The sequence below is a fragment of the Ascidiella aspersa genome, chromosome 7 (genome assembly GCF_963924565.1).
Source record: "Ascidiella aspersa chromosome 7, kaAscAspe10.2, whole genome shotgun sequence".
Taxonomy (NCBI): domain Eukaryota; kingdom Metazoa; phylum Chordata; class Ascidiacea; order Phlebobranchia; family Ascidiidae; genus Ascidiella; species Ascidiella aspersa.
In genome coordinates, this window is record NC_139453.1 from 25,275,129 (window position 1) to 25,287,753 (window position 12,625).

Sequence of the window (12,625 nt, forward strand, 5' to 3'; positions counted from 1 at the left end):
TGATATTAATATAGTAAAGTCCTTCGGTATACACCTTTAAATTCGATCAGCAGACCACTATCTCCATACGCTCTTGCTTTAAAGGGGATATATTTCGTGACATGAAAGCATTGAATTGTTAATTGAACAAATACAGCAAAAAAATATATCGAGTGTTATAGTTCAGCCGAATACAGTTTTAGACCATTGACCTAGTGTAATTAGCTTTTCTATTTGTATTGCTTGGAAACGCATTTCTAGACAATAAAGAAAACAAATTGAGTAGGCTTGGCGTATGTTTTTAAACCGGCAATTCGATATATATATATATATTTATGTCAAATTAAGAAAAATCAAAACCAATACAATCATTTAAACCAGGGGCCATTAAACTTTTTATAAAGGGGCTGGCTCGGAATTGCATTGGACAACTTCTTTACCTGACCTTTATTTTCATCAAAGAAATATGCCACGGGCCATACTTTGGTGACCCCTGTCCCCTGGTAAACCATATATTGCAATCATTTGTGTAGCTTATCACCTTTTCTTCTTTCGCCTCAGTTTTTCCATAAGCCAAGGCAGGTATTTGCTGGTGTCAATCACATAGCAGGGTGCGACGTAGCCGGTAATAGAGCCGTTTCCCAACGAGCCGAAAACCAACAGTATGGCGCCCTCTTCCGACAAGTGACTAAACTCCTGCATTTCCCGCATGGTGGCGCTCCTGTATCCCAACGCTTGTCGATGTTTCGGGGGCACTTTTTAAAGGGTACAACAAGCGCTGTCACAAATGTTAAAGTTGTATTGCTTTTCAAGGTAAATGTAAAGATAAATATAAAGGGAATCAACATGCATTGTTTAAATCGTAAATATATTGTAAGCCAATTCAGTGGCCAACTGTGTTTTCTTCGATAATGTGAGGTTCTAGTCTTACAAGTTATAAAATGGTATAGTTCCAAAATTTGATTTAGATCAAATGCATTTGTATGAAACTTGAGTATACAGTTATACAAAACAGGAAAGCTAAATTTCCATGTAGATTTTTCTCAAGATTTAATGCAAAACAGTCGTTAAAATTTATTGTCACTGTATAGTTTTAGACAACAAACATCTTGGAATTGAACCGACGAAGTAAATTACTATGTTGATTTCATATCACGGTTTAATCAAAGGGGTGTGTCACCACCAAGATGGCTGATTAATTATTACCCAACTTTCATAGTCAAGTTCAAGAAGCTTATTCACATGAACTGTCTGTCAAATCGCACAATAAAAAGAGGAAAATAATTTTCAATTCTTAATCAGAATTTTCTTTTCAATAACAGAATATGTCCTAATCAGAATTGTGAAAAACAAATAATTCGGTTACACATCAATGATAAAAATTAAAAAAGTAAACGAAAAATCTGTTTGTTTGGACGTTATAATATGATAACTATATTTCGCTACCAAAGAATCTTTTTTAAATCTTGTCTTTATCTTCCGCCAATAAATTTACGATTTTAATGATTGTCATACACTATTGCAAACAAAATATATTACAAAACGTGTGCCTCCGATTTAGTAAAATGAAATAATCTTCACGTCTAGTAAAATATAATAATCTTTCACGTATAGGTAAACCTGTTTCATGAACCAACAAAAAGAACGCTTACTAACGTTTCGCATCTATGACTTCTTGTGACGTGTTAAAAAGCACGATGGCGTCCCTGTGACGTAATCCGGCGGCCTCGGCCTCAGTCGGGTGGACACGGGAACACCAGGCCTGGGTTTCCACCACGTGGTCGTTGGCATTGGGGGCGTCGAGTGGACCCACACCCCTGTTAATCACAATTCCGAACCCGTGTGTGCTGCAAAAAGTGTAAAGGGCTGTTACCATGTTACCGTGTTTTTTCGTATCAAACTGAGAGACTTTCCCAAATATTGTGCTTTGTTGAAATAAACATTTTACAGTTTAACCACCTCTAAGTTTAAAAACCGTTATTTGGTGGAAACTTCTGGGGGTGAACTAGCTTTATATAGATCAACAGTGTTGTAATGAAAGTTCTTGGCTTGACTTAAGTGCACTTAAGTCACTGTTTATAAATTACTTGACTTGAGTCCTTTGACCAAAATGACTAGTTCACAACACTGTAGATTAGCTAACTGTACTTCGTCGAGTATCTTATCGAACAGCTAGAATCACCGCCTTTTTGTAGTACAAAAAAGTTTGACAACTTCTGTTCAAATGCGCTATGATGGTTTTCCACCCTGCATGGCTTTTCGGTAACGCGAATACCGCCGTTAGGTTAGACGTAACATTATGTAAACAGTACGTAACAGGCATGTGTCAACATTCGTAAGTTTAACACCGACCACAATAACTTCCAGACTGCAGGCCTATAGCTTTGCTGCTTAACTTATACAGCCATTCGACTTACAAACCTATGTTACTTTTAATATTCAATTTTTCTGTTAACATTCATTGTTATTTTAAATACAATATAAAAAAGTAAAAATATCCTGATGAGTTTCTCCCTTTATTTCTCGCACAAATTATGTAACAAACTTTTTTAACATTATTGTAATTCAAGCTGACTACAGGTCTATATAGCGTTTTTACCTGCAGATATTTTTTCTGCTTGGAAAATAGTCCAACGCAATCACATCAACGTTGCTGTCAGGAAATTGTTCAGTAAGGCATAACGCTGAAGCCAGGCCTTGAATTCCAGCTCCGATTACAGCAATTGAAAACGACATACCTAAACAAAGCAGTATGACCTACTTGAGGACGCAGCTGTTTTTGTAGCACAATTGTCATTCATAACTGTTAATTTTTTTGCTGAACCATGTGGCAGTTGCACATTACAGGTTTTTTATAATCACCAACACCTATTTGACTGGTAAACACACATTTCGGAGCAAAAATTTAACGGTTTTGGGATATTTTGATGTCGCTGAATTCGAAAATAAAAGCAAGGCCAGGTTAGAAAAACAAATAGCCTGTGATGATTTCAAATAGTTACTAGCAATTTTGTATTAAATTTCAGTAATGTTAGGTTCAATTGTCTCTAAATAACCCTTCAGTTTCTTGTCTTTCGCATTCATTATCTGTATATTTTAAGTTAAAACACCTTGGTTTGACGCCTGCAAACTAAATACACCTTTAATGCAAGCATGCTTGCTAATCAATGTGTAAACTTTCTTTCGAGTACTAACCATTCAGTTTGCTTCGCATCGCTGTCCCACTCTCTGCAAATGGTGCCGAATTGAATGTAAGCTACAGCTGAAAAAGCGTCTAGGAGAAAAGTTGCATATCCTTTTCTTCTAATGTTTTGCAGCTAGCCTCTCTTGTCCAGCATTTGGTAAACAAGGTGAGGACCCTCTGCATTTAGCTTTGCAATACTGGACAATCACGCTAGAAGGTTAAGGTATCGGTAATCAAAAATAAACCAAGTTGTAGCCTACTGTTGCATAAAACAGTCTCCAATTCTGTCATGCTGTAGAGAAAATATTACACATTCAAGCTTTACTTTGATTTGGTAGTGTAAAATTTGTAACAGCACTGCTTTTTGTAAAGGTCTGTTTTGCCAAACGCTGTTCGAAAGTGACCAAGTGACGCTTTTTGAATTTGTCACAAAAAAACACTTCTGCATTTCACAAACACACGCCAAATCTACAACAGTGGGTTGTAAAATGGTGATAACTAAGAACTAGTAATAAGTTACCAATTGTTTTTAAGAAGCGCATTTCGTCGCATCCAGTGTATGGACAAATACGAAACGACGCTTCTGTGTGACAATTTCAACCCGTATGTGGCCAAAGGGAAAAGTTTTGGTGTAGCAAAACAGTATTTAATAGGTTATAAATATAGGTATGTCGTAAACTTAAAAGCGCTATTTTTTTGGCTTGTGGCACCCTAAAAAAAATATAAATAGTTTGCGGCACCCTTATTCGTATTTTTGCTGACTGGTTTTCTGTAACGTTACAAGAAACGAGAAGAAACAGCTCATTAGCAGTGCAATAATGCTAAAAAAAAACATCCTAAAGAATTTGAAAAAGTTCTAGGCACCCTTGAGCGTTAAAAATGGCACCCACGGCACCCCGGTTGAGAACCACTGAGCTATACAATTGGTTCAAGTTACACAAAACACTCACCAAGTATGATAATTGTGTTATTCATTTTCTGATTTAGAACGAACGACTGCTATACACAGCACTAGGCTATCCAAAAAGTACATTGCACATGGAGTTTTATTTATTGAAGAAATTACCTCTTTTTTAATAATTAACGAATATACAGCAAAGCAACATCAAAAACACATACAAACTAGAAAAATTCGGCAGAATTACATACAAAAATATAAAAATATATATTTTTGTCAATTGAAAACATTAGTAAGGCGAAAGATAAGACTCTATGATTTCGCCGTAAAGTAGTTTTGCTCAATTTAGGTTGCACACCGAAAGTCACAAAAAAATTTTATTCGGTTAGAAACACAAGTAAGAAAACGAAAAATTAAATAAGAGACATTTGGGTATTTTTTATTGTGCTTAGAAGACCTATTAGTATTTGTAAAAAGAAGATAAATCCCATTAAAAGCGTATGGTTATCCCTACTACACAAATTTAACCAAATTGAAAAATTTTTAGTTTTACTCTTTCCCACTAGCGCCATGGAAAATGAATTCCATACATTTTATTTAACAAAGTAGGCCTACACTCACGATTGAAACTTTGGCACTATCATACGATAAATATATTAGCTGTGAGCAACTATTTACAAAAAAAATTAATCTATCTACATTCTACAGCCTTGATTTAGATTTCAACGCCTCGGCAGCAAGCTTAGCCACCTCCAATGCACAGCCCCAGTGTTGGGCAATTCCCTTTCCCCCGTGCCCGTAGTTGTGGACAACCGGCATCAACTTCGCGCCGTTTCGCGAATCCGAACTTATCCGAACCAGTTCGGTCTCGATTCGCGCGCCTCCGATTCGTCCCGGTCTGATGCCCACGTCCGAGTAGCGCTCCACAGCGCTTTTTACAGGCGGATAAAGAGTCTCGCATCGATGCCTCATTTGCTTGCTGTCTATGGGGTCCACTTCGGTGTCGAAACGTCCAACTTGGTAAACGCTACCCAAAAGCACGCAGTCATTTCTGGGAACTATCATCGTCTCGTTCGCAATGTAAACCTTCTCCACGGAAGGGGCGACAGCGCTGATGTATTGTCCTGCAATTGCACTTCAAATCTCTCCAATGTTTTGGTTGTCGAACTTTTTTAGCTTTCGGCACACAAAACAATACAATACATTCGCGGCACATACTTTCTAAACAATAAATACTTTGATATCTCCTTTATTTCACGGCAAGAAAATTGGTAAATATTCTATAATAATCTCGGTTTTTAAATGAAATGGGAATTCTAAACTCGTATGCTTTCTTGTGTTCCCGTTTGTGATAATTGCATGACTTGGCTGCAAGAATAGACGAATGGTTAACTTTAAAAAGTACAAAACGTTTCGCGCCCAACTTTTTATTTACCCAGTTTAAGAAAAGCAGTTTTAAACTTTACCCAGGTTTAATTCTAAAATTCATGACTTGGCTGCAAGAATAGATTACAAAGATATTACCTCGAATAGGAACCAACTTTCTATCAGAGGTCAAAGTTCGGGCGCCGACCCCGGAACAGTTCACCACCAGGTCATACGAACTGCTCAGCTGATGGAATGACGTCACTGTTTTCGTATGAAACGTCACCGCGGGTTCGCCGTTTCTTTGCGATCAAGATGCATTTTACTACAGTTACCGGTGTATATTATTCAAAATCATTAGTAAACTATTAGTATTTATCCGAAAACTAGTCTCTTGCAGGATCGAGTTTAAATTTGCATTTACACTAATTAGCGTTTTGCATGGTTCGAAATGTCGAACACATAGCTATTATACCACCGTAAAAAAACGCGTTGTTTTCACTTAGATTAGATAAACAGAGACGGTGTGGCATTTTCGTTATGTTATTGAAAAAGATCTTTTAAGTCATTTTATTGCTGAAGGGTCGGTCAAGTTTAAACCAACTGCTGATTTACGACAGAGGAGCTCTGAAACAATGGAACAGCAGATAAAAAATCCTATAATCTCTGAAATCACCTTTTTGCTTTCCTTCTAAGTTTTTCCATAAGCCATGGCAAGTATTTGCTGGTGTTTATCACAAATGAACTTGAACTGTAACCTGTCAACGAGCCGTCACCTGAAGAACCAAAAACTACCAACTGGGCGTTCTCGTCCAACAAATGTTTGAACTCTTCGATTTCCCGCGTGGTGGCGCTCCTCACCCCAAATGCTTCACGTTGCTTAAGGGACACTTTGAAAAACATATAGCCTGAGGTATTAAGCTATGAAAATCTGCAGCATTTCATGTTTAAAACTAGCTAAAATGTGTATACCGTGTACATGTCTTAATTTATTGAGAGCAGCGGTTCCCAAACTTGCGTACGGGGACCAAATGGGGTCCGTACAGCAGTTTCAGAGGGTCCGCAATGAGAATTAGTCTTAAAGCTTTAAAACATTACGCTTAAGGGAATGCTACGTTTGTCATCTTTATTAGTCTTTAGTTATACTTTGCTTTCGATTATATAGCGTGTTTTATAATGTCGCTTGTGACATCATGAATCATTTATTATGATGTAGCCTACTATACCTGCTATCAGCGAATCGTTCGCATAAGTTAAAAAGTTGTTACATTAGAAAAAATCGTGACTGCACTAGTGTATTAAATAGACATGGGTCAACTGACCCTTGAATTTGTATACGACCACGAAATATCAAAATAATTGCAAAGGGTCCACCAGCCAAAACTTTTTAGAAAGTGCTGAAACCGCTGCTCTAGAGTGTAGAGCAGGGGAACCCTGAATGGCACGTTTTTGTGATTCACGACTCAAATAATAGTATAATATGTAACAAAAACCAATGCCTATGGAAATAAAAAGTCCTATTGAAAACAAATATATCCAAAATTATTTCGTCTTGGTACCCTTCCATTAAAAACGACTTTAACCAACCCTAATTATTCTGCGGGCCCGCATACTACACAACTAGTGGTCTAATACAAATTCGTCTCCATTGGCTGATTTTCTCTATTCTTTTAAGAGCAGAGTTTAAGTAAAGTTATAAAACTCACAATAGAGCGTCTCTCTACGTGTTCCTAACGGTGTTTGGAAAACAACTTTTATAAAGAAAGTTCAGTACAATGCGAGCAAAAACATGGTTTATACATTCTTGAGTCTGTCAACAGGCTGAAAATTTTTATATATACATGCCTTCTGTCTCAATTGCGAGTCCTTATTTGATGGAACTACAACTATTTTTGGTATAAAAGCTATAGTCGTGCGAGAGAAGATTTGAGAGAAATCGAACAGAGCAAAAATTAAAGCCGTTGAAACAAAACTTTATGTTATAATACTTTTGCATGTTTTTTTAAACGCATACGTAGAATTATGTTGTACAACAGTTGTTTTCAACTGTGTGAGTGGTAACCTATGCAATTATCCGAGTTGTAACCTTCACAAGCTGCCTTTCATGTTTTCTGAGAAAAATAATATTCAAGTGTAATACAAGGTACTGTTTTTATCAAGACAATTGGTTTTTATGTTTTTTGATCAAGGATGTTGACCAGAAATCCACTTCTATATAAAGGAATAGAATTGCACGCAAATCACATTGTATTAACAAGAGCTGGGGAGTCGTAGCCGGACTCTAGACATGATAAAGTCGAATTTTTGGCCGGAATCGAACTCAGGACGCGAGTAGTATTACGCATGCTCAGTTCGAAATTTCGTAACTGTGAAGACTGCATGTAACAGTGTTGTAATGACAAGTCATTTACTTAAGTGTACTTAAATCACTGTTTACAAAAGGAACTATTTTTGGCAAAATAATTTGCCTTTGCTTTCGGACAAATTACCTAACTTTAGTCACTTGGGCACATGATAGAGTTAAAATAACGAATTTTTATTAAATTCGGTTAGATATGTTAATTTTTCAATTTAAAACAATTTTCTTGCTATATATTGCATTCATGGCATTTGTACTGGAGTTATTGCTCTTTTAACACTTTAACAGTTCAACGTTTAATTTTTATGACAAACACTTGACTGGGAGTTGCCTTACGTAACCGATGACTTGGACTTGGACTGGGACTTGACTTTGACTATAGTTATTTTACGAATGACTTGTTTATAACACTGATAACTACCTTGCTTTAGTTACGTACATTAGTGAAATGAAGGAGTCCGACTCTGGACTCGACGAAATCGCACATTTAACATGAGTCAGACTCTGGTTCATTTTGTTGTCCGAAGTCTGATTCGGGTTATCTTTAACTCCCCGGCCTTGGTATTAACCATAACCAACCTTACATTGTGAGTCTATAGTTTCTTGTGACGTATTGAAAAAGAAAATCATGTCACAATGACGTATTCCGGCAACTTCGGCTTCGGCTGGATGGATTTGGGAACACCAAGCCTTGGTGGCTACCACGTGGTCGTTAATATTGGCTGCGTCGAAGTGCCCCTGTCCTTTGTTAATAACGATACCGTATCCATGTACACTGTGTGGATATAATAAACAGCACAATTGTAAATAAATCTTTTTGAAATGACTTAAGACCCACTCAGGTCATTCTCAGCAGCGGCGTAGCCAGAAATCCAAAAATGGTAGGCTCCCGAATGTTCAACCGAGTGAATTCCCCTATTTTCCGTCTGACGTTAATGAATAATGACGTAATAAAATAGTTGCAGGTATGACGTCATAAACAGGAAAAAACTAATCACCAATTAACGTCTAGCAAAAGTGAACCTTAAGACGTAAAGCGAACACGTGGTTCGTCGACACTCTTGCCAGGTGCCAGCTGCGAAACAGCTTAGTGTGCAATCGTTAACTTCTGATAAAAAATTATACCAAACGGAAAAAAATGTTTTTTCCGGTGGTTATTATGCCATGATCGTACCACCGGTGCCGAGCTGTGTGCCAAGTCAGCTAATATACCAGCTGTGGTTGAGGGAAAATAATTTGCGAAGTTCACACTAATAAGTCCACACTAATCACGTAGTTTCAGAAAAAGATTACAGAAAATAATTTTGCGGTAACTATCATTACATAAAAATGGCGAGTTTAAAACGCACATGCCGTTGTTACACCAACATCGGAAAAACGTGGAACATTAAGTGTGCCTGAACTCGACGTTTTTAAAGAGTTTTGTGTTGAATTTTGGTTTCATATTAGCTTAACATGCGTGACCCAATTACATTAAAAACATTGTCAGTTATTAAGTTAAACAAAGCATGACAATAACGATCAAAAACAAGAATATTACTTACAAAAAAAGAGGGCGGAAGGGGATTGTGGCGGTTGTCAACAGGCAACAGCGGTAGGGATACACGACTCGACTACATGCTAAAGTAACGCTTAATATTCTATTTTTTGGGAAACACATAGTGTAGCACACAACTATATGTTAATGCAGCGCGTCGAAAGCGTCTAAGATTTATAACACGAGTCACAGATGATCCGTGACCTGCATTTATCTATTAATTATCGCTCACCAGTTTCCAATACTTTTTCAAAGCGGAATTAAACATGTTTCCCTGTAGTTTGCAAGCAGAAATTCACTAATCATGTTTAAGAAAAACATTTGCTTATTTGTTTGCAAGTCACCTAACATTTAATCACTCGACTAACCTGCAAAGGTTATTCCTCGAAGGAAAAAATTCCGAAGCAATCACGGTGACGTCACTATTCGGAAACTGTTCAGTCAGGCATAACGCCGACGACAGACCTTGAACACCTGCGCCGATCACAGCAATCGAAAACGCCATATTTTTTGCAAATGCAATAAACTTATTTGAAATTAACAACCTGACAAAAATGTTGTCACATGAAATCCACATGTAAAAAGCATATTATGTCTATAGTCGCTCCAACAATTCACCTTACTTTAAACCTATAAAGATTATAATCTAAAGGTTTATTGAGTCAAGCTAAACTTAGTATTTGTTGCCATATGCGTCTAAACTCCCATATTTTTCTGTACAAAGCCTACTTTTCTGTACAAAGCCTACTTTAATAAACTGGGCGAACGTCAAACGCTTCACCAGCTCATTAAAGTCATATTTCAGTACTCACCATACAGCTCACGTTTAGGATGTTTTTATTATAAATTACACAATGCCGCATTTGCACGAAGCTGACAATACTACTGGGAAAAATATTTTGTTTAGTTGTTGCTACTGTTCTAAAAGTGTCGGCGGCGCACCATTTGTTTGAAAACATATTTGGATTGTCATTTGTACGAAAAACTAGTAAGTCCAAGTCATTTTGCCCAAAAGACTTGAGCAACGTCAAGTAATTTAAAAACAGGTACTTAAGTGCACTTAATACTTAAATCATTCCAGTCATTGATTTAAGTCATTACAATATTGGTTGGAACTATTTTAAACATTAAGCCTTACTTGAAAATATATATTACATATAATTACATAACATTTAAATCAAGCTTTTTTCTATAGCATTTTGGGTTTTTCTTTAACAATAATTTTAGAAGGATTTCTATAGTAGGGATGTTCAAAGTAGAATATTAGGTTTCGAATATCCACAATCAGAGATAAAACAGCAAATCAGTAGCTTTACTTACGGTTACAATAATATTTAACAACAACAAAACCGAAAAGTAAAGTATCTAACCCGTCCGAATAATGAACAGCGAGCAACTGCTGATTTTGACAAAAATGTGAGCACTTTAATAACAAAAAACAGATGTCGGTGATAAATAATATCGTAGAAACAAGAGAAACATGAAAAACAACACAGAAAATGTCTACAACCAGGCAATTGACAAATCGTGTTAAGCAGTATGCTGCTTGAATACAGTAATGCACACAGCCAAGCAGCTGGGCGTCACAAACGGCCAGGCTGTTGATCACATTGTACCTACTATGCAGAAATAGATACCTAAAAAGCAAACCAAAATTAGTGCAAAATCCTAACTGGCAACCCTTCTGTTGCAACTTAACGTATTTAGTGAGATTGCGAACTCTGCACCTGGAATTACATCATCTAGTCGCTCGCACATTAACACTCATGATAAGCCAAAGGTTAATTATCGACAAGTAATAGGTCACCTTTAAGCACTGTAAATGTGTTTCATATATTGTTTTTTATTGTGACGCCATATACTCCTTTGATGAAAGAATCGTGCTTGCAAATCAATCTGGGCTATCATCATTTGGTCTGAATAAATGCGCCGGACTTAAAAAAAAAAAAAAAAAAAAAAAAAAAAATCCAGGGCGTTTTTGTTAAATATGTACAAAATGCTTACTTTTCAGTAAGCCTTGCAACCTGCCACGACCGCTTTCTCCACTTTATATCCCCTTATTTACTACACATAGTAGCAAATTTTCGGGTGTTATTCAATTAAGGTGTTATTCCGACTGGTTGGACTTAATTTTCGGTCTTATGACTGGTGTCCATGAAATGAAAAAAACTTTGGTCAGCAAAAAGGTGCCGTATCCAAGTCCAACATGTGAGTTCGTTTCAAACTATAGTCTTTCTAGGCAGTTACGTTTTTCTCTTTCCATTGCTTTTTAAAACCATTAAAACAGTACAGTGCAAGAGAACCATTATTTTGAACCTTTAAAACACTGCAAGAGGTTCGCAGGAAAAAATATATTTGTACAATGTTTCGTATCTGTATGACACGATTTTTGACTCCATGCCAATTTATTTGAAATCTGAATAATCTAAAGAATTGGCAAAAGCACAAGCTCACTAGCTCATGTTACCACAAATATAAAACAAAACTCGTATATACAAATGTGTAAATTGTGCAGGGTTGGGCATATATTTACAGCGGGCCGCATGAGAAAAACAAAACAAAAAAACGTTCTGGTGGACTGGGTCAAATATAGAGTTTCGAATACACGCAGTATTACGTTTACTGTCACGCTATAAAAACGTATGTTTAATAAACATGTTATTACGTTCGAAGTTGTGAGCAAATGCGCACCTGAAGTCTAATTTAAAAAGGCGATTACGCGTCAAGCAAAGCGTTGCACAGAGAACACGGTCAAAAGGTCCCTTAGGGCAGTGTTTCTTAAACAGGTGAATGGTTCATCCCAGGGTGAATGAAATTTTGCAGGGGTGAACCCACCAAAAGGGGCATATAAGGGTGAACCGTCAGAAATCAATTATAGTAATTTGTGCTGTTATATATACACGAGATAGTTTTGTCATATCATGAGACAAGGGTGAATAAAATCTGGAGATAGATGCTAGGGGTGAACATAACTAAAAAAGTTTAGGAAACACTGTCTTAGGGCACATCCAAACTTACGATGCGTTTAACAACGGAGGACTTGTTGCAGATGGGATCCTTACGATACAATGGTCATATTACAAAGACGGAATAAATCGGACGCAACACATAAAATGTTTAACAAAATACATTGGAAAAAAGGCTGCAATACTAAGTTTGTTCATAAGAAGTCCATTTTAACTCCATTTGATCGAAGCGCGAAAAATGCTTTCATAATTGCAAAGTTTGACAAACTGAGTGCCTACATAGGTGCTATTTGTCTGTAAAGATGCCAATACCAGAGCTCGAAACATACGATAAAGG

The 12,625-nt window shown here is 36.8% G+C and overlaps 1 protein-coding gene across 1 annotated transcript; it reads right to left on the reverse strand.

The window, feature by feature from the left end:
• Window positions 1–4,763: 4,763 nt before the first annotated feature.
• On the reverse strand, window positions 4,764–9,827 carry LOC146138645 (D-aspartate oxidase-like). Its single transcript, XM_083394633.1, has 5 exons — window positions 9,691–9,827; window positions 8,370–8,560; window positions 6,103–6,316; window positions 5,586–5,728; window positions 4,764–5,185 (listed from the first exon to the last, which is right to left on the reverse strand). The coding sequence occupies exons 1-5, from the start codon at window positions 9,825–9,827 to the stop codon at window positions 4,764–4,766; spliced, it is 1,107 nt and encodes a 368-aa protein (XP_083250759.1).
• Window positions 9,828–12,625: the final 2,798 nt, after the last annotated feature.

What these genes read in the sequence shown, in the direction of transcription:
- LOC146138645 (XM_083394633.1), bottom strand. Translation starts at nt 9,827, where the DNA reads ATGGCGTTTTCGATTGCTGTGATCGGCGCAGGTGTTCAAGGTCTGTCG. An exon ending in TCGAGGAATAACCTTTGCAG is followed by an intron (nt 8,561 to 9,690) that starts GTTAGTCGAGTG and finishes ATATCCACACAG; the next exon opens with TGTACATGGATACGGTATCG. An exon ending in AGAAACTATAGACTCACAAT is followed by an intron (nt 6,317 to 8,369) that starts GTAAGGTTGGTT and finishes TGTTTTTCAAAG; the next exon opens with TGTCCCTTAAGCAACGTGAA.